Below are 26,145 nucleotides of genomic sequence, written 5' to 3' on the forward strand. Positions count from 1 at the left end.
ATATGTTAACAGCATTCAGATAGAAATGGTTAACACATCACTTGCCACAAATGAGGTTAAAAAAAATAAGACATGTCTGTATAAAGCTCAAGTGATGTGACCACTTGCTGAAGGTGCATGATTCTCTTACAGTACTACTTACAATGGGTCCTGTGCTGAGCTTGCCTGGTTGGCCACACACACAAAAGCCCACGGCATTCTCCACATTCATCACATATGTGGCCAGATGTGCCCTACTGAGTTGTACAAATAAATCACAAATACCTCCCCAAACTCAGCAATGTGGCTTGCAGAATTAAGTATTTTAAAAATATCTTATGCAAATATAAGAATAGTAAATGTGCTGAAGTGAAAAGTGGGTAGGACACATCCCTCTGTGATGTTATTTTTAAAAATATGAAGGTGGCTCTCTCAAGGAGACCTAAAAATTAACTCTACCATAACACTCCTGGTGACTAAATTGGGCAACAAGTAGAATATTCAGCCCAAGGAATGTTGTCTCCTAGCAACCACAGGAGTGAGAACCAGAGATACACAAAGACTACTTCAAAAGCCTGTAACCCCACGAGTTCAAAGATCAAAGCCCTAAAATTTAAAGATTTATTCCTTTTTAAAATTTTCCAAACAAGAACATTTACTTTCCTCATTAAAAGACAGCAAAAGTGAATCCCCACAACCACAAACCATGCTGCTGTGGCATAAATATGCTATAGCTCACCTTGGAAAACAAAGGCATTTTTTTCAGAAATAAATATAAGCAATCACTAACCATCCTTATTGTGAAATTCAGTAAAATGTTAAAACTAAAATGTGTGCAACACGGACTTTGAGTTTTCAGGGCTTTATTGTTGATTTAGACTCTACTTTTATTAAAGAACAATAGAGATCTGGTCGGGTGATGAAAGTTGGTTACTTGGAATTGCAAAGCAGTACCAGCTTAAGGAGGCTCTGCTGTATATACCCAGTGATTACATTTCATAAAAGAGATTGTGAACCGACACACAGAGAAATGTAGTTACTCTAATAGTCACTAAACATGGCAGGGAGGTTGAGAGAAATTTTGGAGTCTTTAGTGTTCACAGAACACAACAACCTCAGACATTTTTGGTCGGCAGTCACCCACCAAAACAAATGCATCAGTTGTTGTTGTTCTGTTTCTTCTTGGGAATGATAATTACTAAAAAAAGATGCACTGTACAAAAGTCGCTGGACCAAAACAGAAAATGGTGCAACTCTGTTTTGCTATCTGTATCAAATGAAAGGTTCAAGACCGGCATAGGCCTTTTAATACAAAGGCATCTTCAGAAGTTCCAGTTATTCTGGCACTTTGCTCATGAAATGAAAAACATCTAACTCTCAAAGGAAAATGTAGCTTACTATTTATATCTTTAAGGGGAAAAGAAGCATGCCAGTTTCCTGCATAATTCAAGCTATGTTCTGTTCTCTAAACTGGGTATTTACATAGTCTAGTCTACATAATCTATGAATTCTCCTAATTTCCTCCTCGAAATTAACTGCTATTGTTTCTTATAAAAAAAAAGATCAACTATTTCTCAAAAAGATGGTAGCCTGTGTTTAAAATGCTCACATGCTGAATCTCTAGCCTTTAAAAGCAAAATGACCAAAAAAAAATTTATAGATGTCAAATGTATTAAGGTTAGCAATATCTATAGACTATAATTTATCTAAGTGTAGTTTAAACTGGACATCTTCTGTACTTTAGCCTTCTGTAATTGTTCTCTCCTTCTATAACTTATTCTTATAGTAATCTCATAAACAGGTAATAATTGTTTCTATATTATATTTTATGTAGGCTGTATTGTATTTTGTAGATATTTGATTATATTGTTTTAGTCTTAAGATTTATAATTATGGTTTTTTAATGTAGAATTTTCTGGAAAATATACACCTCTCTTTCAGAAAATGGGCTTTATAAAAGCCTCATTTTATGAACAAAACAAATTGTCTTATGCTCAGATATTTCAAGCAATGCATAATTTTATTATATATATCACCAGGATCCCTTCCTAGTGTGTGGGCTTAAATCACAGGGATACTCCCAACACTAGGATGTAGGTATTTACTTACTAATTTGGCTAAAATAATTAATGAGAAGACAAAAGGATGAGGGCACAGGTGTGGTTCCCAATGGCTATACAGGAGATTTTCTTCATCTCTCCCCATTTTTGTAATCTGTCACCTCCCCGACCTTTCCCCCAGTTTCTTCTCTTCCTTCCTGGCTTGTTGATGGGATTATAATTAGACACTTGATGGCCCCACTGGCTTGTACTTTGTCAGCTGTACTCTGTACCTGTGGTGGCATACGGCAGCAGCTTGACAAAGACTCACATTATTCTGTGTCATCAGTACAGCTTGCTTAAAATCCTGAAATGACAGCAGAAGTTTGTTAATTTTGTAATATTACCTTATGTGCTTTCTTAAACTTCCTTCTAACAGTGATTTCACTACGAATGTTCATAACATAAGCACTAAAATATACATCTCCCTGACATTTCATTTTTCCCTTATCAGATCACATCTAGAGAAAACTGACAGAGCACAGTAACCCCAGGACTGTGAACTCACTCTAAGTTTCGTGCTACTGGTCTCCACTTGAAGAATAGGGACTTTTCCTGTGAGGCCCTGCTATGTGCCATGAAGTATCTTGTTTATTTTACATTTTTTTTAATTTTTATTCCCAATGAACACAACCAGAGACTTCTTGACTGAGAAGGAAATTCTCTCACAGAGAACCTTGGGAGTGACGTGACTACAGGACCAACAGGCACCCAGGCTAGGGAAAGAGCCTGACTCGATCTTTTGTATGGATTGCCTCAAGCAGCTCTACACTTCTGGAGGGAAGGGCATCGTTTTGTACAGGGATCTGAGAGCCCACCTGGAAGGGAAGATTAGAAATTCTAACCCTAAGAGCTGAAGTTAGGGAAGTCAGCTGGGATGGATCTGAATGGCCCCAGGAAAGAAGCTTTTTAATTAAAAATGCCAAGTCAGAGGCCTGAGCTGTGGCTTAGTAGGCTGGACCTGGGCCTGCGATGACAGCTTCCCATGTGGGCACCCATTCGTGTCCCAGCTGCTCCTCTTCTGATCTAGTTCTCTGCTTAAGACCTGGGAAAGCAGCGGAAGATGCCCTAAACGCTTTGGCTCCTGCACACATGTGGGAGACCCAGAAGAAGCTCCTGGCTCCTGGTTTCAGATCAGCTTAGCTCCAGCCTTTGCAGTCATTTGGGGAGAGAACCAGTGGGTGGAAGACGTTTCTCTCTGTCTCTCCCTCTGTCTTCTATAACTCTGCCTCTCAAATAAATAAATACATCTTTAAAAAATTTAAAAAGTGCTAAGTCTGTAAGACATCCTACAACTAGGGTCCAGGATACTCCATTTTTTAGGTACCAGAGACCATGGCTGATGCTTACAAGAATTTTAAAGCCCTACAAAAATATCTGAGGCAAGAAGCAAAACAAGAATATCATGCAACTTAAAAAATATTTAAATAAATATCTACAAATCAAAATATCCTGCCAACTGCAATGCATTAGATGGATTTTAGTGTTTGCTATAAAGTGAGAAAACGCCTTCATAAAGCAACAGCCAAGAACTGATCAAGAAATAAAAATGGCCCTGCTTTTTCCCAGAGGACTGCTTCATCAGAAATCTCCATGGGCGGTTTTAGTTTAACCTCACTGAACCAAGCTAAGCGGGGGTTGGGGGGAATATGGCAAACTCCTGTGGAGCCACAAAAGAAATACTCTCCTGTCTCCCTTCCTAGAGGCAAATTACCTGGCACTCCCCAGTCCCAAAGAGAGGAGCCTATCATAATCACCAGACTCTCCCTCCCTCCCTCATCTTCCTCCTTCCACGACCCTCCCTGGTTGTATCAGAGGGCAGAGGCCGGTTACCCTTGCGGAGGCGCGGGGGGGGGGGGGGGTGTAGGATGAGTTTTCTGTTATTATTGGGGGTGTACAGGAGGAGTAGTCAGGTCAAGTTGAGCATTTAGGGAAAAATTCAGGAAAATTTTTAGTCTCACATCAATCTGTAAATGTGGACTTTCCACTTAGACTTATGAACTATATTTGGATACTAAATGGAACTAGTTGAAAGGCATTAAGAAAGGTATTGTCTAGACAAATACATGCCAATCCAACATGCTGCCCAGGGATCAGGATTTTTAGCTCACGTACAGGCAAACTTACAAATGCAAGAGAGGTGCATTTCAAACATTCCACTAATATGGAAGTTCTGAGGGATGACCATGCAGCTTAAAAAGCTGAAAATATCAGATTTAGTTTTGTGATCAGACAAACTTACCTTTGTTTTACAGTAACGTCATCATTATTATGCTACATGGTAATCAGCAATGGACATCAATGATGACTATTAGCATTGAAATAAAGTTAGACACTGCTGTTTGTGATTCTTCTCTTCTACATTAATTCTCTTTCTAATATGAGGACCACAGATACCAAAAAGCCACACAAAGTCACTTATGTACAATGAAAATTCCTTCCACTCCTACCCCTCTGTTGACAAGTATTAAAAAAAAAAGTTTTTACTTGTTTATTTATTTGAAAAGAAGAGAAGCTGAGAGACAGACACATGGACACAGAACGTCCATCTGTTGGTTCATTCCTTAAATGCTGGACACAGCAAGGGCAAGGCCAGGCCAAAGCTGGGCGCTCACAACTCAATCCAAGCCTCTCACACGGCGGAGTGGCAGGGACTCAACAACTTGAGTGTGTGTCCGACTGTTCACATTAACAGGAAGCTGGGGATAGGGAGCGCAGCTGAGACTTGAACCCAGGTACTTGAGCACGGGATACGGGAAGAACACGTGGCATCTTAACCGCTGTGCCAAATACCTGCCCCATGGTCCATTTATCTGTAGTGACTTCCACACATGCTTTCTTCCTTCCTGTGTCAGGGGTTGGGTTCTTGAACTCGTTCTTTTCCATCTCCTCAAGAAATCTGTTCAGTTGTGTCTGCACATACATGTCTGTGAGTGTGTGTGTGTGTAAAATTACACCTCAAGTGTGTTTCTTTTTTTAAAGATTTATTTATTTATCTGAAAGTCAGACTTACACAGAGAGACAGAAGGAGAGGCAGAGAGAGAGAGAGAGAGAGGTTTTCCATCCGCTGTTTCACTCCCCAATTAGCTGCAATGGCCAAAGCTACACGAATCTGAAGCCAGGAGCCAGGAGCTTCCTCTGGGTCTTCCCATGTGGGTGCAGTGGACCAAGGACCTGGGCCATCTTTCACTGTTTTCCAAGGCCACAGCAGAGAGCTGGATCAGAAGTGGAGCAGCCAGGTCTCAAACTGGCACCCACATGGGATGCTGGCACTGCAGGCAGCCGCTTTACCTGCTATGCCACAGTGCCAGCCCCTAAAGTGTGTTTCTTATAACCAGAATACGTTGGAGCTTGGAAGTTTTCTAAAATTCCAATGTGACAGTCACATTGTTTTGACTGGTATATTTTGAACATTTCTACCTAAAGTAAAGCTGCTGATATGGTTGGACTTACTAGGTCTGCTATTTTTTATTTTAATTTTATTTATTTTCTGGTGGTAGCCTCTGTTTCTCTCCATTTTCCCTTTCCAGATTATGTTGGATTCTTTTAAAACTTTTTAACATTCCCCTTCAATTTATCTACTTTGTTCATGACTGAGGCGGTCACATTCGAGTTTAAACCTAAAGGAAAGCAGGTCATGAGTCATACACAGATCAGCTGGGAAGAGCTTGTGTAAAGGCCCGGGAAGGGAGGGAGCTGGCATTTCCAAGGAGTAGCAGGAGACCAGAGTGGAGGAACTGGCGTAGAGAACAGAAGACTGTTTGGCCATGAGGTCCAAGCGGTGGGCAGCAAAGAGATCAGGCAGGATCTCGGCTGGTCACATTTTAGAGCTCAGAGTTTATTATAATTGTGATGAGAAGACAGAGGAGGGTTTTCAGCAGAAGAATATCTCAATCTGTTGCATCTTATCTACTGAAAACAGAGGTTCTTGAGCTCTTCCTGCCTCAAAGATAAAGAGATTTCCAGTCTACATAACTACCTAAAAGAACGTGAATGCTGAGATTATATTTCATCACAGTGTAAACTGCACCTACTTTCTCCCTACAAAAGAAGTGATTCTATTGGACAGACTCAAAAGGTGACCTCAGATACAGAAAAACAAGGGGAGTCATCCTTGGAGGTGAAAAGAACAGGAAACACTCCAATATAGAATGTTACTGTGTAGTTCCTCAGAAACAAAGACACAAAACTGCTACTATTTAACTATATTCCATAAACTTCTATTTAGTGTTTGCTTGTGTTTCTTAACCTTAATTCCAAAGTTACCAAAAAAGTTTAAAATGAGAATTATGAGTTGTGTTCCATTATTCTATAATGAAATGTTTCAAACTGTTTCTTTTCAATATATTAAATATACTTTCCTTCTACTACAATTGTTAATGCCTTTTCCCACAAACTGAAGAGCCCATGCTCCCAGTAGCCCATTCAAATTTATTTTGATATATTTTCATTGGGGAAAAAGCAACATTGCAAATGAAAAGGAAAAATTAGTAGTAGAGTAAGTGATGTATAAATCATTTTATTTGCCAAATAATTGAATGCCATGTGTACTCCCTTGGGGAAGGAGGATTGCTAGTCTTGATTAAGTCAAACATTGTGGTAAAGATTCTATTAGCCATTCCAACTATTTCAATACAATTCTTGCCAAAGCTATCACTCATTAATATTGCCATTGGGTAGCAATCAGGTTGGTTCACTAGTTTTCAGCAGTGAATGTGCAAAATCAAGCGCATTCATTTCTTATACATCCATAGGAGGCTTACCTCTACTGCAAAGCCATACTGCTCTAGTTCCGCATAGATGCGTCCACGATTAATGAAGGTATTTAACGTTATAGTTTCTCCAGGATCAAGAAGGAGGACAATTCCATAATCTGTCAATGCCTAAAAATAAAATAATCACTTACAACCTAGATGGACCTCTTCAGAGCCTTACTTCATTGGCCAGAGAGAAATGTGTTTATGCTCAAACTAGGACCTCAAAGGCAGTTCTTTAATTTGACTAATAATTTGGGGGCAAGATAATCATGTGTTAGATTTAAAAGGTCCCCTTGGTTAAATATTATGGACATTGCTACTTAAAAAATCTATTTGAGAGGCAGAAAGACAGAAAGAGAGATGAGATGGAGAGACAGACAGACATAGAGTAAGGGAGGCTCCCATCCACTGTTCACTCCCCAAATTCCTACAATATCCAGGAGTGGCCTGGCTGCACACAGGTGCCAGGAGCCCAGTCGAGGCCTCCCATGTGATGGTAGGAATCCAGTCACTTGAGCCATCACTGCTGTCTCCTAGAGTGTGCATTAGCATAAAACTGGACTCAGAGCTATAGGTGGGTACTGAATCCAGGTACTTCAATATGGAACTCTGGCATCTTAACCAACATCTTACCTGCTAGGCCAAACTTCCACCCCGGATATTGCTTACATTTCAGATGTTATTGATGAGCCACGGTGTGTGTATTTTACCTGTGTGTGTGCACGCATTGGAAGGGAAGGACCCAACACTCAACACTCTCCCTGCCTCCACCCCACACACAATGAATTTCAGAAAGTAATGGTTGATGTTAAAGCTATGTGGCTAGGGTGTGAGGATGGGAGCACAGAGGTTGATTTAGAGGATGAATCTAGGCCTTGACCTATCCTGGAATGCATCATGCCTCAACTATTAGTACTAGCTTCTCAATTTGGGAAAAGTTATGTAACATTAAAATTCAGCTTCCACATCTACAAAATAGGGATATTAAAAATTTAACATGTTTTTATAAGAGTTATAAGGGAAATAAATATTTGTATTGTAAAGTTCTTACCTAATGCTTGTCAGACAATAAACTAAATAAGTGGTAACTGTTACTGTTTTTATTAATAAGAGTGGTACAAGTAGAACACATCTTCACCTAGTTTTTATGAAACTGTATCTTGGGAGGATGCCTAAGTGTGTTTTCTGCAGAAAGATACTCAGTTTTTCTCAGCCTAGTAATGGCAAGAATGCTGAGAAACAGGCGGAGGTAGACAAAAAGGGAGGAGGTGACATGGTCGAATGATAACCACTGCACATGCTGAGGTCAGATGGTTTTACAAAGCCACATAAGGACTGTTAACCCCAAAGCCAACAAACCTGTGAACAGGGCACAAGTCCCTAGCTCCCAAGGTGACCTGCATGAGATTTCTGACTTCTCCCTTCTTCCTACTTCCAGTTCCTCATCTTTAAACTGAGTGAATTGGATAGAATGTTTTGGGGTCCTGGTAACCAATAAGTTATTATTCAAATTCCATATCCCTTTATTTAGGCACTTTTGTAGTTTCTTTATTAATAGAGTGCTGGCTCCTTCCTACAGCTGAGATAATAAATGAGGGCTTCTCCACTTAGCCCGTTGTATATGGCCTCAAGGTTACCTTGCTGGTGGGATTGTGGCAGGGGCAGTCATCAAAGACATCTGCTAAATAATCCTTTAATTAGCTCCTAAAAATCATAATGATGTCCTTGTTCCCTTGGTAAAAATTCATTTTTCCTTTGTCCACATTTCTGGAGGAAACTTGATGGTCTGGTTACCAGAGAGTTTGTATTCTCTTAGGTGAAAACAATGTTTATCATCTTCTTGCCTGGCCTTCCAGGGCTTGTAAATTTCCATGTTTTAAACAGATTTAACTGTCCAATTATCAAAGGGATCAGGACTGTTTCACTCAGAACAGTGGGATGGAAGGTCTTTTTTCAAGAAAATTCTTCATTTACTATGGAAGTGGGCAGAAATGAGGAGAGGGAGACAAGCAGATAACAGAGAAAGTGAGGCAAGAGACTGGGACTTGACCAAAGAGCTCACACATGAGCTGTTCTCCCATGAAAAATTCTCATGGACAAAGGTCCAAGCTGGCAAGGAGAGAGAAGAGAGGGGTAATATTAGAAAACACAGCTGTGAGTTTGTACTGAGAGGTGACACTATGTCAAGACAAAAAAACGGTTTTGCTGTAGCCAAAGTTAGGCCTTGAAATACACAGGAAAATCCTGGTCACTGGCTCTGCAGAAGTGGAAACCATCACAGTTTTGTTGGCAATCACTCTTAAAACTCTGCAGGTGGGGCCAGCACTGTGGTGTAGTGGGTTAAGACTCCTCCTGAGGTGCCAGCATCCTATGTGAGTATAGGCTCAAGTCCTAGTTGCTCCACTTCCAATCCAGCACCCTGCTAATAGCCTGGGAAAGCAGTAGAAGATGGCCCAAATGCTTGGGTTCCTGCACCCAAATTGGAGACTCGGAAGAAGCGCCTGGTTCCTGGCCTTAAATAAGCCCAGCTCTGGCCGTGGAGGCCATTTGGGGAGTGAACAGTGGATGGAAGACTTCTCTCTCTCTGTCTCTCCCTCTCTCTGTCTGTAATTATTCCTCTCAAACAAATAAGTCTTGAAAAAAAAAAAAAACCCTCTGCGGGCAACATATAAGTAGAACATTGACTCAAAGGATTAATCATGTAATATATTTTAAATATACATGGCTTTAAACGCTCACATAAGCATTGCAAAATTAATTTTCATTTGATCATTGCAGAAATGGCATAAGAAAATTTGGTGAGTACAAAGTGTGAAAATTCATTATACAAAATGGACTCATTCCTGTCACACCCCACTAAAACAGAATACAAAGTCATGGAAAAGAAAGGGAAATAAATATTCAGGTCATGGATGCCTGTTTCAATAACAATCTTACAGGATTACTCCAACGAAACAGCCTGTCAGAGTTTTAAGATTATTTTTATGTAGCAATTGAGGAAGAAACTGCCAACCAGGACCCTGCCACTAGCCTGTCTGTGCGTAGCCGCTGCTGCTAAAGACCTGAGCTCTCCAGCTCTCACAGGCACTGACAGTCCCAATGGACTTCTACTCAAAATAACTTGCAAAGATTTCGATTTTCTAAAAAAATTCCCCAACAATTTTTTCACTGGACATAGCAGAGGTCACCCCAACCTGTGCAGGGCCATCCAAGATTGCAATCCTTTTCTCTGTTCACTGATGTAAGAGTCATCTCTGTTTTTGTTTGCCTTTGATACAAATCAATTAAATATCCATATTCTTTGAAATAGTACTTTGGATTTTCATTGTGTGTGTGTGTTTCCATAGAAATTACAGTTCAAAATCATAGCAGAAATAAGAAAACATGTTAAACAACCTTTAAATGTATTTACAAACGCTTAACATGTTGTTTATCAAATACTATTTATTGACTGCTGAATTCAGCAAACTATTGAATGCATGTTGTTTAACAAATGACTTAAATGTGTTCTTCACTAAATCTTACCGTTTGATTTTCCCCTATCTTGGTATAACATAATGCTCTGTTATAAAATGATACATAATTTCTTTTGTCCATGTTGATAGCCGTAGTTAAATCTCTAATTGCTAGCTTATAACTCTACAAAGGAAAAAAAAAAATAACTGCATGAGAAGGATAACCATGACAGACTGAAATTTACTTGTCATATAAAATATTGATTCTATCAGAGTTTTCAGAATACTCTCACCATGCTTAATTTCATCATCTGTGAAATTAAGACAATCAAACTAATCTTTCAAAGTTAATTAAGAAGATCTCCTGATAAAAATTATTCTTATAACTTTTATCACCTGCGGATAAAATTAAATATATGAACAGCTGATACTGCTATAAGGGGGTAGAAAATTATACTTATTGATACTTATTGATAAGAGGGAGGCAACTCCTATTTATTCAGCAAACATTCACCAGAACTTGCTTACTTTTGTTATTCACACTGTCACTAATCACCCTCGTGTTTTCTGCCTTCATTCTCTTATGCTTCCTCTTTGATTCTTCTCTGATACCTCATATCATTGCTTTCTATAGTAATTATATCATTGCTTTCTATAGTAATTTTCTTGGAATTAAAACATAATGCAAGGTCTTATCTTTGCTGTAAGGTATTCATCACAAAATATTTCATGTGAAAAAGGAAAGCTCAGAAAAGAAAATGGGGAGAAACAAAATATTCCACACAGTGCCGGCTATAAGTGGTGCTGTTCCCACTGTTTAACCCAGTGAGGGCTGTTTAGGAACCAATCCCAAATGCAAGCAATGATTTGGCTCTCAGTATATATAACTGTATGACCTAAAATAATAAAAGAATAAAGAAATTTTAAATACTACAAATGTCTGTTAACTGGTTAAAAATAAAGGCAGAATATTATCCAATCATAAAAATATGTTATCTTCAAAGAAATTCTGTAAGTGATGTAAAATGGGATAATGCCCTGTTCCCTTATATATTTTCTAAATTGTCCAGGATGAATACATTCTATTTTCTTATTAAAAATGAATAATTAGTGTTATTTAAAATGTAGATCTCAAAAAATAAATATCACTATTTTATGAAAAAATATGAATTAAAATTCCTTTTGATGCATTGTAAGTAAAGTTTCCTATGTAGTTTGCCCTTCAGATCATAGCAATTGTGGTATCACGAAGGGTAAAGAAGAAAAGGAGCGTCCAGAGACTCTGCTTATTCCAAAATGTCAGTAGGAGGCGGAACCATGATGGCAACTGAATACGAAGCTCTGGTAGCCACCTCCCCACAGAAACAAGGTGAACAGCTACACATGCACCCAATCACCTTCAGAACTACAGAAACCAGGAAGAAACCACAGGACCTCGTCCTATTATAAGAAAACAAGGAGGAACGAGTTGCCTCTGTCATCCCTCCCCAGTTCCAAGAAGCAGCACAGGATGGAGAAGGAGAGCCAACTGAACCCGGCAGCAGGCCCACGGTGAAAAAATTTAACTGGGCTGAGCCCTCTGTCTCCAGTCCCATGCTCTTACCGTGGAGTGAATACTTGGAACTTCCATAACTAGAGGGCTTCCACCACCCCTCCTCTAACCACCAGCAGAAAGCAAAACTGCAGCCAAAGGGAAAGGCCTGGAGAGGGAGCTCAGGGCAGCAGCTTGGAGCTCAGAGCCTGGCCTACCAAGGAGACTTGGCCACCTGAATAAAAAACCCTAAGGCCTGTACCACCCAGTAAAGCTTTCAAACTGAGCTGCCAGATTTGCTTGCCATTAGGTAGACATCTGTTTGCAGGTGACTCAGGCTCATGTTTCCATAGGCATGGAGGGCACCACCAGGTGTGATCAATCTGGGACCAATCTTTCTTTTTCACCCTCTTCCAATCCTAAGCAGATAATAAGGGGTCAAAGGACAGTGTCTTAGAAATCAGTGGTGGGCTAGTAAAGCCCAATGCTAGGCAGATCCTACTAATTTCTTGAAACAAATGAAAATGGAAACAAAATACATCAAAACCTATGGATTACAGCAAAAGAAGTACTAAAAAGAAAGTTTATAGTGAGGCCAACACTGTGGCATAGAAGGTTAAGCCTCCACCTACAGTGCCGGAATCCCATTTGGGCACCAGTTCGAGTTCTGACTGCTCCACCTCCGATCCAGTTCCCTGCTAATGTGCCTGGAAAAGCAGCGGAAGATAGCCCAAATACTTGGGCACCTGTGCCCATGTGGGAAACCCATAAGAAGGTCCTGGCCCCATCCACCCCAGCTGTTGGGGAGTGAACCAGTGAATGGAAAATCAATCTCTCTCTCTCTCCCTCCCCCTCTCAGCCTTTCAAATAAATCAATCTTAAAAAAAGAAAGCTTACAGCAATCAATGCCTACATCAAGAAAAACAATATCTCAAACAACTTATGGCTGTACCTCAAAGAGCTAGAAAAAAAGGAACAAATCAAAATATTTGCAAAATAAAAGAAATATTAAAATTCTGAGCATAAATGCATGACATAAAGATGAAAACACACAAAAAACTAATGAAATGAAGAACTGATTCTTTGAAAAGATACAGAAAAGTGATAAACCCTTAAGACTAATCAAGAAAAATAGAGATGTTTTGAATACATCGAATTAGAGATGAAAATGGAGGCATTACCACTGATATCACAGGAATACAAAGGATTCTTAACTCTATGGCAACAAACTCAATGCAGCAGAAATGGACACTCTCTTGGACACATATGCTTTACCCACATTGAATCAAGAGGAAACAGAATACCTTCACAAATACCAAGTTATGAGATTGAATCAGTAATAATAAAAGAAAAAAAACATTCTCTAAGGATGCGATGGCTTCACTGCTATATTCTACCAAAACTTTTAAGGAGTAATTAATACCAAATTTTCTTAAATTATTAAAAAAAAAAGGAGAAAGAATTCCTCCAAATGAGACCAGCCTGACTAGCCTTATCTTGATATCAAAACCAGACAAGGACAGAACAAATACAGAAAGCTGTAGGCCACTATCCTTGATGAACACAAATGCAAAAATATTCTGCAAAACACTAGCAAACCAAATCCAACAGCACATTAAAAAAATCATTCACCATGATCAAGTAGGATTCATCCCAGGTATGCAATAGAATGAAGGCCAATACCACATGATCACCTCATAGAGATGGAACATGTGTTTGGTAAAACTCAACACCCCTTCATGATTTAAAAAAAAAAAAAAAAAAAAAAAAACTGACAAAATTAGAGGTAGAAGGAACATGCCACAGTGTAATGAAAGCTATGTGTAAAACCAGATATAAAACCAACAGCTAAAGTCATATTGAATGGGAAAAATGGAAAGATTTTAAGATCTGGCCCAAGACAAAGGTGTCCACTTTCACAACTTTTATTCAAAATTGCACTGGAGGTCCTAGCTAGAGCAATTAGACAAGAGAAAGAAAAAAGGGCATCCAAATTGGAAAAGAAGAACTCACTGTTTGCTAATGATATAATCACATATATAAAAGCTCTACTCCACCAGAAAGCTGTGAGAGTTATAAATAAATTCAGCAAAGTTGCAGAACTTATATCAGTGCACAAAAATTGGTAGCATTGTTACACACCAATAGTGAATAATCTAAAAAGAAGTCAACAAAGCAATCCCATCTCCAATAGCTAAAAACAAAACAAAAGAAAAAAACCTAGGAATAACTTTAAATTTCCTCTACAGGGAAAACAATTATAAAAATGGAAAGACATATTACGTTCATAGATCAGAGGAATCAATATCATTAAGATGTGCATACCACAGATTTAATGCAGTAACTAAAAGAATCCCAGTGATGTTTTTCACAGAACTAGAAAAACCTTACTAAAATATATATGGGTAGCCAAAGCGATCATGATCAAAAATAACAAAGTGGGAAGCATTCAACTACGGGATTTTAAAATGTATCACAAAACTACAGGAATTAGTAGAGCATAGTATTGGCATAAAAACAGATCTACAGACAATGTAATAGAATAGAGATGACAGAAGTGAAACCATGCTTCTAAAGCCTACTTGGAAAAAGGTTGGTTTGTTTACCAAAACAAGATGTATTTAAGCAGCCAGGAGTGGGGCTCCAAGAGAGGAAGACCCAAAAGTTTGAAAGTGGAATCTTTTAAGCACAATTTTTGGGGAAAAAAACAGAACAGCAGCTAACAATCAATCAAAGAATGGGGACAAAACCAATCAAAAGGCTGAAATCAAAAGGCCTAAATTGCTTAAAACAAAAAAGCCATCAGAAGGGTGTGACTGGTAACTTCTCCTTTCTATTCTCATGATAAATTAAAAACTCAGAAGGGTGTGATCACTACTTCCTTGCTATTCTATTCATGATAAAGCTGGAAATTCAGAGTGGGATTGGCATTTCTGTATTCTTAAAGGCAGCTTCTGGGAAGAAGCACACATTTTGTACCTATTAGTCTGTCTACCTCCTCACATTCCCTCCCCCTCTGAGAAGAATGGACCCTCACTGCTATTAGTGATATGGGGCAGTGGTATGCTCTGGTTGCTTCATGCTGAAAGGGGGTGTCACTGAGGGAGAGCAGAAGAGCATTTTTCTGAGGGTTGATCTAAGGGTCCCTGGTAGAATGCAACTGGAAACCATTATACTTAGTGAAATAAGCCAGTCCCAAAAAGACAGAGCTCATATGTTTTCCCTGATCTGAGGTAACTAATACAGTATCAGAAATGTAATATATTGGAGTGAAACAGACATTTTTGAGATTCGATGATTGTTTATAGCCCTTGTCTCTTCCGCTGAGCAACAGTGTGTTTTTTTTCTTTTCTTTTTTCTTCATATTATTTGTTGAAATCTTTTACTTAGTGTAGGGTTAACTATATGGTCATTCAGTAAATTGAAAATCTTTGTAAAAATTATGAGTGGGAAATGTGAGAGGGAGGAAGGGATTGGGTTGAAGTGTGGATAGAAGGGAGGGTAGGGGGAAAAATGTCATTATGTTCCTAAATCTGTATATACGAAATACGTGAAACTTGTATAACAAATAAAATTAAAAAAAAAAAAACTAAGAACTATTGCACAGCAAAGAAAACAACAAATGAAGAGATAACCTTCAGAATGCAAGAAAATCTCTGCAAGCTATACATGTATCCAAGAGGAGTTAATACCCAGAAAATATAAAGAACTCAACTCAATAGTGAAAAAAACAATGGGCAATAGATCTAAACAGACATTTCTCGAAGGAAGACATACAAATGGCAAACAGATACATAAAAAAAAAATCCTCAACAAGGAAATGCAAATCAAAACCACAGTGTATTATCACCTCACTCCTCATAAAGATTTGCTACTATCAAAAAGGCCAAAGATAACAAGTTTTGGTGAAGATGTAGAGAAAGGGGAACCCTTTCACACTATTGATTGGAATGTAAATTAGTACACCATTGTGGAAAACAGTATAGCCTTTCCTCAAAAACTGAAAATAGAACTACCATACACAATCCAGCAATCTCCTTAAGGGTATATGTCCAAGGGAAATGAAAATCATCTGTCAAAAAGATATCTGCACTTCCATGTTTATTGCAGCACTATTCCTAATAGGCAGGAATAGAAACAACTAGTGCCCATTAACTGATAAATGCATAAAGAAAATGTGGTACATACACACAATGGAATACCACTCTATCATAAAAAGGATGAAATATTATCATTTGCCAAAACATGGATAAAACTGAGGTTATTATGTTAAGTGAAATAAGTTAAGCAGAGAAAGACAAATATCACATCATCTCACTCATAGGTGGAGTCTAAATAAGCAGGTGAACTCATAGAAGTTAAAAGTGTAATTGCGGTCCCCAGAGGCTGGGGAGAGAAGTAAGTGGGGAAGGAGTGGGAAAGTTTAGCTGATGGGTACTAGGTTATATCTAATTAGAAGTAAGATGTTCTGAGTTCTATTGAACAGTGGAGACAATGATAATTTACTGTTTATTTTTCTATAAAAAACTAGAAGATAGGATTTTTGTATGTTTTCACTATAAAGAAATGTTACATGCTTGAAAGGATAAATACATTTACCCTGAATGTATATTACATGCAAAAATCATATAGTATGCTATAAATATGTACAATTTTTACATGTCAAATTTCTTAATTAAAATTTAAAATTTCAGTAAACCAGCAGAAAATGCTCCTACCTTATTGTAGTATTTCAGAACTCCTCTGTAGAGATAGGCACGTACATTCTTCTGACAAACTTTGATAGCCTCATTACAGTTCAAGATTGCTTTGGAATACCTGCCTTTTAAACCATAGTAGGCCACTCGGCTTAAATATGCCTTTTCAGAGAAACAGAGTGGAAAACAGAAATAGATGCTTTAGTAAAAGCATCAAATAGACCAAAATATGTGGCACTTAGAAGGGACTTATGCCGAATAAAGTTAAATTAAAATACAGTCTTTTGGGGCTAGCACAGTGCATAGCAGGTTAAGGCACCACCTACAATGCTGGCATTCCATATGGAGTTCTTGTCCATTTTTGATACAGCTCCCTGCTAACACACCTGGGAAACCAGTAGAGGATGGTCCAAGTGTTTGGGACCCTGTACCCACATGAGAAACCTAGAAGAAGCTCTTGGCTTCTGGCTTCAGTCTGGCCCAGCCCTGATCATTGAGGTCATTTGGGGAGTGAACCAGTAGATAGAAGATCTCTGTATGTCTTTCCCTCTTTCTCTGTAACTCTGTCTTTCAAATAAAAATAATAATAATAAAGTCTTCTTCCCACTGTCTTTTATTAGAAGAAAAATCAGAGATATAGAAAAATTGAAAGAATAGTACATTGAAAACACACACATACACACACACAAAGATCACTGTATTTAATAATTTTTAATGAGGCTGGCATCATGGCATAACAGGTAAAGCAGCTGCCTGCAATGCCAGCTTCCCATATGGGTGCCAGTTTGAGTCCCAGCCACTCCACTTCTGATCCAGCTCCCTTCTAATGACCTGGGTAAAGCAGTGGAAGAGGGTCCAAGAGCTTGGGCCCCTGCTACCCTCATAGGAGACCTGGAAGAAGCTCCTGGCTCCTAGCTTCAGCCTGACCCAGCACTGGCAACTGCAACTATCTGCGGAGTGAACCAGCAGATGGAAGCTCTACCTCTCTGTCTTTCCCTCTCTCCAACTTTCAAATAAATAAATCCTTTTCAAAAAATATTTAATTGTTAATATTTTGCCTGACATAATTTTGTATCTAATATTTTGGAACTATTTGAAAATAATTTATAGATATCATATTTCACCCCAAGTACGCTGTCTTGTGGAAAAAGACATTCCCCTGCGGAACCACATTACCATTATACATCAGAGACTATTGGCTGGTGCCGTGGTTCACTTGGCTAATCCTCCACCTGTGGTGATGGCACCCTGGGTTCTAGTCCCGGTTGGGGCACCAGATTCTGTCCCGGTTGCTCCTCTTCCAGGCCAGCTCTCTGCTGTGGCCTGGGAAGGCAGGGGAGGATGGCCCAAGTGCTTGGGCCCTGCACCCACATGGGAGACCAGGAAGAAGCACCTGGCTCCTGGCTTCGGATAGGCGCATCGCGCTGGCCATGGTGGCCATTGGTGGGGTGAACCAACAGAAAGGAAGACCTTTCTCTCTGTCTCTCTCTCTCACTATCTAACTCTGCCTGTCAAAAAAATAAAATAAAATAAATAAATAAGACTATTAATACTAATTCCCCAAGTTCAGATTCTCAGAAACATAATCCAATCAATTTTTGCCTATTGAATCTATTAGAATATAGCAATCAATATGACAGCAAAAAACAAGAAGTAAATAAAAATAGCAATATGGTATATAAAATTTGTATTATTCATACCTAATTTACTATATTAACAGTATTTATATATGTCAAAGTTCATAGAGCATTTTATAATAGTTCATAAAGTTTTATAACAGTACATAAAGCATAACATTACTGATGGAAATAACCTTATAGTTCAAGGGAAAATATAGATATTTTGAATTATCAAAATATAGCTAGTTAAAAAGTAGATATAAGTTATCAACTATTGCTAAGTAATATTAACAACAATTTAATAGTCTTACCAAATTTAATAGTCTTTAATAGTCTTACCAAAATTAGTATACTCTCTAGGTCATTGATGTCATTTATTTATATACCTGGTAATGTTTTGGATTGAGGGTAATCGCACGATTAAAATCCAGAATTGAATTATCCTTGTGCAATTTTACTTTACAAAGCCCTCGTTGGTAAAAGCTTTCTGCAAAATCAGGATTTACTTTCACAGCTCTTGTAAAGTAATCAAAAGCCTAGAAGAATATATTGTTAAAACACAAACCACTTAGTGATGTAACATTAATTTTAAATGTTAATGTACTACAATGCATTATTGTTTTTGAAAACTTCACTCTATTTTTGATCAGTTTCAAAACATTTCTCACAATGAACCTTGTAATATTTAGGAACAAGTCATGTTTATTTTTATAACTAAAGGCCCCTTTCCTTATTCTCAAATGTTTACATAATCCATGTTGTTATATTGTAACGCTTTTGAGACTATAATTTTAACAATTCATCTTTAGATTGCATTTATTCAAAGAAATCACAACCAGTATATTTATTTTCCATGAGTTTCTAAAACCCATGACAGAAACACAGTTATGAAATTTCAAAACAAGGAACTACCAAAACTTTTCCTAGCATAGTAAGATGAGTTTTCTCTGGTTGTCTAAAAGGACAAAAAAAAACTTGAAGAAAATTTTAATTAATCTTGTACTAACTGGAGTTTCTTAATGGAACAACTAGTCAAGTGAAATTTTTTTCCTAGGCTATAGAAATCCAAATTTAAGATACTGTCCATCCCAGGAATATAATGATTTGAATGATATGCATGATTGAGGGGGGGGGGTTGGTATATAAAGATGGAGTTGTGGAATATCCAACATTAGCCATTGGATAATATAAATTATTTTACATAATTATCATATAAGTTACAATTTAAAGTGAAGAATTCTACTATATAGTAGAGACTAAATACATCTATAATAATCGAGTCAAGGATTTTCAGTGAATTTGCCCATCTTAATAACTAGTTTCAATCTAATCTGAATTATCCCATTGTCAATAAGAAGAGTCAAAGAGTATTCTAATCATTCTCCATTTATTCTACATTACACTGAAGCACTTGGTTTAGACTACTCAAAATTTAAGTAAATTCATATTAATGTGATGAAATTATTTTACTAGTTTCCTCCATTCAGACTTACTGTTTTGGCAGGAAACACACATTAGTTTTATAACACTGTTGATAAAAAGTATCAAATAAAATGCTTTGATTAAAACCAGTTATAAGTATTGCAGGGCACAGACTGAGTCTAAGAAATCAAGCTTTGTGAGAAATCACTCACTATATGGGCAGCCTTCAGAAATAGAATGAATGCAAGGAGTTTCTAAAACCATAATTAACCTATGTTTCTAAATATACAAAATACCATTTGGATGTTGCCTTCCTCTGTGTAACAGAGACCCAGATTATACAGACAGTCTGCTAAAAGAGAAACAGCGTTCGGTCCTTGATCAGAAAGAGAGAAAGCATCCACTGCCTCCTTAAACCTCCTCACAGCTTCCTAGAATGATAAAAAAGAAGAGAGAAGAGAGAGCGTTTCTTTGTAATGGTTATTTAACATTAAAGCTGTAAATGTTAAATGAAACGCAGAGCACAATGCTCCACACTCACTGCACATGGGGACACACCGACCTGGTAAGGCCACGTTTGTCCATACACCTTGAGAAGAGGACCTGGTGAGGGAGTCTGATCTCCCTGAATCCTGCCCAAGGTCTTATCCTACAAGCCAAGCTCACACATGTCAATGTTGGGAACTATAATTTCTAAATTCTAAAGACTATTTTGTTATAGACTTATGTTAGACAAATTTATGGACTAGTTTATTATCAATTTCCCAGTAATTTTCTTGAGAAGCTATGAGCTTGTAAAAGATCTTAATGGATATTATTGGATATAACTTTTTAAATTTATTGATTTGAGATGTCTAGACAGAGAGAGAAAAAGACAGACAAATAGCTCCCATCCACTGATTCACTCCCAAATACCCACAAGAGCTGGAGCTGGGCTGTGCCAAAAACAGGGGCTGGGAACACAGTCCAAGTCTCCCACATGGATAACAGGAACCCAATTACTTGACCAACACCACTGTGTCCCAGGTGCACTGGCAACAAGTTGGAGTCAGGAGCCAGGACTGAGACTGGAACCGATGCACCCCAATATGGGATGCAGGCATCTTAATTACTAGGTTAAATACCTACTCTCATGATGTAATTTTAATCAACCTTTATTATACACTTCTATGTTCTTCAGGGGGTTCTACTGGCACCAGAAAACAAACTACCATCAAAAATCACCCTCTTAAATTATTTAGCCAAAATACTTGAAATTCATTAATGAAAAAAATTCAGTTTTACAGCTAGAAATATCATCTAATGATTACTGCATATATCAATATAGAAATATTAATGTTATTCATCCCATTTTCTGAGACATATTAAATTGCTGAAGAAACAGTGAGATTTAACTTGGATGTGATAAGCGCCTAAGCAGGTAAATGTGATAAATATTTAGAAAGTAGAACCAAGGAAACATCACTAGAAGGGGGCAGGCAAACAATGATTCCCAGCTTCCAGCTGGAGCAATGGCAAGGGTTGGGGGGAAGAAGAGGATCAAAGCAAATATAAAGGGGTACAGCTGAAAGGTGGGGGAAGATCAATTTTCAAATGAGAATGAGAAGTAGACAACGACACATACTGAGAAATGACAAGGCTTTGCAACAAGGAAGTCACGTCATTAGCAACACTTCAAGCTCTGGAATTCAAGATGGCCGTCTAGAGGAAGTCCTATGTTTGCTTCCTCCTTCACTGAGGTACTCCAAATTAGCTACATCTAGAGGTCAGCTGCCTGACAAACAGCACCAGAGGCAGAGGGAGAGAAGGAGGAACACAGTGGGACAGCCATAACAGGCAGAGCAGTTCAGAGAGAGGAGAAAGAGCAGTAAGGCAGTATCTGAGGCATACTGGCAGATGGGGGAGAGGATGAACAGGAGTGCATAGGCAGAGCCCATGAGCTCCGACCTCTCACCAGGGTGATCCCCCTCAGAGAACTGTGCTGCCGCAGACGAACGGCTCAGTAAGCAGTACTCCCTCAAAGGCTTGGGGCTCTCGGACTCTAGAGGGGAATCTGCACAGTGCACTCCCCAACTCCTCGGGCAGGGATTGGGGGACAGGGAGGAGGGGTGCCATCCTGAGACGGGAGCTGCTCAGAAGTTCTTGCCTATCTTCTTTGCAGGGGCCTCAGAGACTTTCCTGCATTCTAGCAGGGAAAACAGCCCCCACAGGGCCAGCTGGGCCCAGCAGGGCAGTGGCAGCCCTAGAACCCATGCCCATACCGCACTCTGCACTGTGGGGGACAGTGAGGGCAGGGCAGCTGTGGGAGCGCCTAGCACTGTGGAAATAAGAAGACATGGCCTCTTCTGAACTGAGAGCCATCCTCTCCAGCTGCCTGCCTCCACTTGAAAAACAGCAGGTTGTTACTAGGTTCCCAAGCACCCATGTAGTCAGACCAGAGATCCAGAGCTCCATGCACACTAGGGATGGATCTCACAATGGAATCGTGGAGCAGACTGTGGGGTGGTCAGTGCTCCGAATGCTGCCCACATCTGAGTGGGTGAAGTACATTGGCACCATGAGTTCACTCTAAGTTAGCAATCAGCTTGTTCACCTGGCACAGAGAAAAGCTGGGAGGGTGAACACACCAGCTGGCTCAAACTTTACCTCCCCTGACTGTAGCCAGAGGTGCTCCACCACACCCATCTTGGATATTGCTCTGGACACTTGCTCCACCAAAACTGTGGCCTAAGCTCCCTGACCTCAACTACCTCAACTAGCACACACCTCTGGAACTCAGGTGTTAGCAGTAGATGCCCCAGGCTGGAGTCCCAGAGGCACAACCCCAGGAATACAGCCTTCAGTCAAAAAAAAAAAAAATCCTCCAGTGGCCAGTGCCGTGGCTCACTAGGCTAATCCTCCGCCTTGCGGCGCCAGCACACCGGGTTCTAATCCCGGTCAGGGCGCCGGATTCTGTCCCGGTTACCCCTCTTCCAGACCAGCTCTCTGCTGTGGCCAGGGAGTGCAGTGGAGGATGACCCAAGTCCTTTGGGCCCTGCACCCCATGGGAGACCAGGAGAAGCACCTGGTTCCTGCCTTCGGATCAGCGCAGTGCGCCGGCCACAGCCCGCCAGCCGTGGTGGCCACTGGAGGGTGAACCAACGGCAAAGGAAGACCTTTCTCTCTGTCTCTCTCTCTCTCACCGTCCACTCTGCCTGTCAAAAAATAAAAAAATCCTCTAGAAGTGATAGAAATAAAACATCCCCCAAATGTACAAAAATCAATGTAGGAAAACAAGAAACATAAAGAAGGGCAACGACTCCTCAAAAGGAACACAATACAATAATGCATTAATACTGAAATGTGAAAAAAGGGACATTGGTGAAATGCCTGAAAAAGATTTCAAAAGAATGATTGTAAGGTTTCAAAAATACAGAGAAAGAGTTAAATGAAATTAGGAAATCAGTATATGGTATGGACAACAAATTCAGTGAAGGGAGAAACACTGAAAAACAACCAAATAGAAATATTAGAAATGAAACATTCAATAAGTAAACTAAAAAATACAGTGGGAAGCCTTAAAAATAGACTTAATGAGGCAGAAAAAAAGAATGTCCAGTGTAGAAGACAAGTTTTTGAAATATATCAGTCAGTGGAAAAAAAGGAAAGAAAGAAAAAAATTAGAACAAAAGCAGTGCAAGGTTTATGGGATATCATCAAATGACCAAATATACAGTTCTTAGGAGTTCCTGAAGGTATGGGGGTAAAAGAATGGTTTATTAAACCTACTCCATGAAATAATAGCAGAAAATTGCCCCAATTTGAAGAAAGATTTGGACATCCAAATTCAGGAAGCACTTAGAAGAAACCCAAATAGGCATGATCAGAAATGATGTTACAGAGAGAGATAAAGACAGAGAGAGAGGTCTTCCATCCACTGGGTCACTCCCCAGATGGCTGCAACGGCCGGAGCTGTGCTGATCCAAAGCCAGGAGCCAGGCACTTCTTCTAGGTCTCCCACATGGCTGCAGGGGCCCAAGGACTTGAGCCATCTTCCACTGCTTTTCCAGGCCACAGCAGAGAGCTAGATCAGAAGAGGAGCAGCCAGGACTAGAAATAGCGCCCATATGGGATGCCAGCGCTTCAGTCAGGGCTTTAACCTGCTGCGCCACAGTGCTGGCCCCAATAATCAAACTTTGAAAAGTAAAACATAAAGAGAATATCCTGGCCGGTGCCGCGGCTCACTAGGCTAATTCTCCACCTAGCGGCACCGGCACACCGGGTTCTAGTCCTGGTCAGGGCGCCGGATTCTGTCCCGGTTGCCCCTCTTCCAGGCCAGATCTCTGCTATGGCCCGGGAGTGCAGTGGAGGATGGCCCAAGTGCTTGAGCCCTGCACCCGCATGGGAGACCAGGAGAAGCACCTGGCTCCTGGCTTCGGATCAGTGCAGTGCGCCGGCCGCAGCGCGCCGGCCATTGGAGGGTGAACCGACGGCAAAGGAAGACCTTTCTCTCTGTCTCTCTCTCTCACTGTCCACTCTGCCTGTCAAAAAATAAAAAAATAATAATAAATAAAAATAAAAAAGAGAATATCCTAAAATATGCAAGAGAGAAATGTCAGGTCACTTTTAAAGGAACTCCCATCAGATGATGGAAGACTTCCCAACAGAAACCCTACAGGACAGGAGAGAATGGAGAGACATAGCTCAAGTTCTAAAATAGAAAACTGACAACCCAGAACACTTTACCCAGAAAAGCTCTCATTCATAAAGATGAAATAAAGAACTTTCAAAACAAGCAAAAATTGCAAGAATGTGTTACCACCTGCCAGCCTTACGAATGATACTTAAGGATGCACTATATGCAGAAACAAAGAAATACAATCAGTATCATGAAAGAGTATGAAGGCAGAAAACCTTGCAAAGTAAAGGAGATTCAAAACAAAAAATAGGAACATTTGTGGAAAACTGGCAGAAACAAGTCATTACTTATCAATAATAACCTTCAATGTGAATGGATTAATTCCTCATTTAAAAGATACAGACTGGATGAATGGATTTTAAAGAAAATCTATATGCAGCCTACAAGAAACACACTTTACCAATAAAGATATACAAAGACTGAAAGAAAAAGGATGGAAAAAGTTATTCCTTGCAAGTGGAAATCAAAGGCAAGCAGGAGTAGTTATCCTCATATGAGACAAAATAGACTTTAAGACAAAACTGTTAAAAGACACACACAAGGTCACTGTGTAATGATTAAGGGATCAATTTAACAAGCTATGACTATAATAAATGTATATTCATCCAATGTCAGGGCACCTAGTTTTCTAAAACAAATATTAATGGATCTAAAAGGGAGACATAAGCTCCAATACAGTAATAGCAGATGACTTCAACATCCCACTTTCATTAATGGATACATCAACCAGATTAAAAAAAATCAGCAAACAACAGAGCTAATGTACATTATACCAAATGGACCTAATAAATATCTATAGAACATTTCATTCCACAACTGCAGAATACACATTCTTTTCATCACTGCACAGAAGATTCTTAAGGATAGATCATATAGTAGGTCATAAAATACATTCAAAATAATTCAAAAAACTGAAATATTATCATGTATCTTTTCTGAGTATAATGGAATGAAGCTGGAAACTAACAACAAAAAAACTTTAGAAAATATACCAACACAAGAAGACTAAACAACATGCTCCTGAATGAATATAGCATCATGAGGAAATCAAAAAATTCCTTGAAATGCATAAAAATGCAAACACAACATATCAAAATTTACCAGACACAGCAAAAGCAGTGTTAAAAGAAAAATTTATAGCAATAAGTGCCTATATCAAAAACTGGAAAGTATCAAAAAATGATCTATGAGGCTGACATTGTGGCATAGCAAGTTAAGACTCCACCTGCAATGCTGACATCCCATATGGGCGTTGATTCAAGACCTTGCTGCCCTACTTCCAATCCAGCTCCCTGCTAATGTACCTGGGCAATCAGCAGAAGATGGCCCAAGTGCTTGGGCCCTTGCACTCATATGGGAGACGCAGAAGCTCCTGGCTCCTGGCTTCTGACTGACTCAGCTCCAGCCATTGTGGCCATTTGGGGAGTAAACTGGCAGATGAAAGACCTCTCTCTTTCTCCCTCCCTCTCTCTCTCTCTCTTCCTCTCTCTTTCTCTTTAATTCTACCTTTCAAATAAAAAAAAACTTAAAGAAATGTTCAGCAATGCATCTTATGGACCTAGGAAAATAAGAACAAACCAAACCCAAAATTAGTTAAAATGAATGAAATAATAAAAATTGGAGAAGAAATAAATGAAACAGCAATCAAAAATGATACTGAAAATCAGTGAAATAAAGAGCTGATTAAAAAAATAAACAAAATTGATAAACTATTTTCCCAACTAACCAAAAAAGAAAGAAAATCCAAATTAATAAAAATCAGAGGTGAAAAGGAGGTGTTAAAATTGATATGGCAGGAATGCATAGAATCATTAGGAATTATTATGAACATATATGTGTCAATAAATTGGAAAATCTAGAAGAAATGAATAGATTTCTGAACACATATAACTTAACAAAATCGAGGTG

The 26,145-nt window shown here is 39.2% G+C and overlaps 1 protein-coding gene across 1 annotated transcript in view; it reads right to left on the reverse strand.

The window, feature by feature from the left end:
- Positions 1–26,145, reverse strand: part of TTC6 (tetratricopeptide repeat domain 6) — a 225,872-nt gene that overhangs the window by 29,049 nt on the left and 170,678 nt on the right. Inside the window, exons 21-26 of the mRNA XM_008269509.5 lie at positions 19,856–19,990; positions 18,524–18,673; positions 16,540–16,680; positions 10,361–10,474; positions 6,842–6,961; positions 2,312–2,385 (exon numbers count right to left, since the gene is read on the reverse strand). Of these exons, the coding sequence (XP_008267731.4) occupies positions 2,312–2,385; positions 6,842–6,961; positions 10,361–10,474; positions 16,540–16,680; positions 18,524–18,673; positions 19,856–19,990 (734 nt within the window). The remainder of the gene's footprint in view (positions 1–2,311; positions 2,386–6,841; positions 6,962–10,360; positions 10,475–16,539; positions 16,681–18,523; positions 18,674–19,855; positions 19,991–26,145) is intronic.

The sequence above is a fragment of the Oryctolagus cuniculus genome, chromosome 12, assembly GCF_051225735.1.
Source record: "Oryctolagus cuniculus isolate XC-2025 breed Fujian yellow rabbit chromosome 12, ASM5122573v1, whole genome shotgun sequence".
In the NCBI taxonomy this organism is placed as follows: Eukaryota; Metazoa; Chordata; class Mammalia; order Lagomorpha; family Leporidae; genus Oryctolagus; species Oryctolagus cuniculus.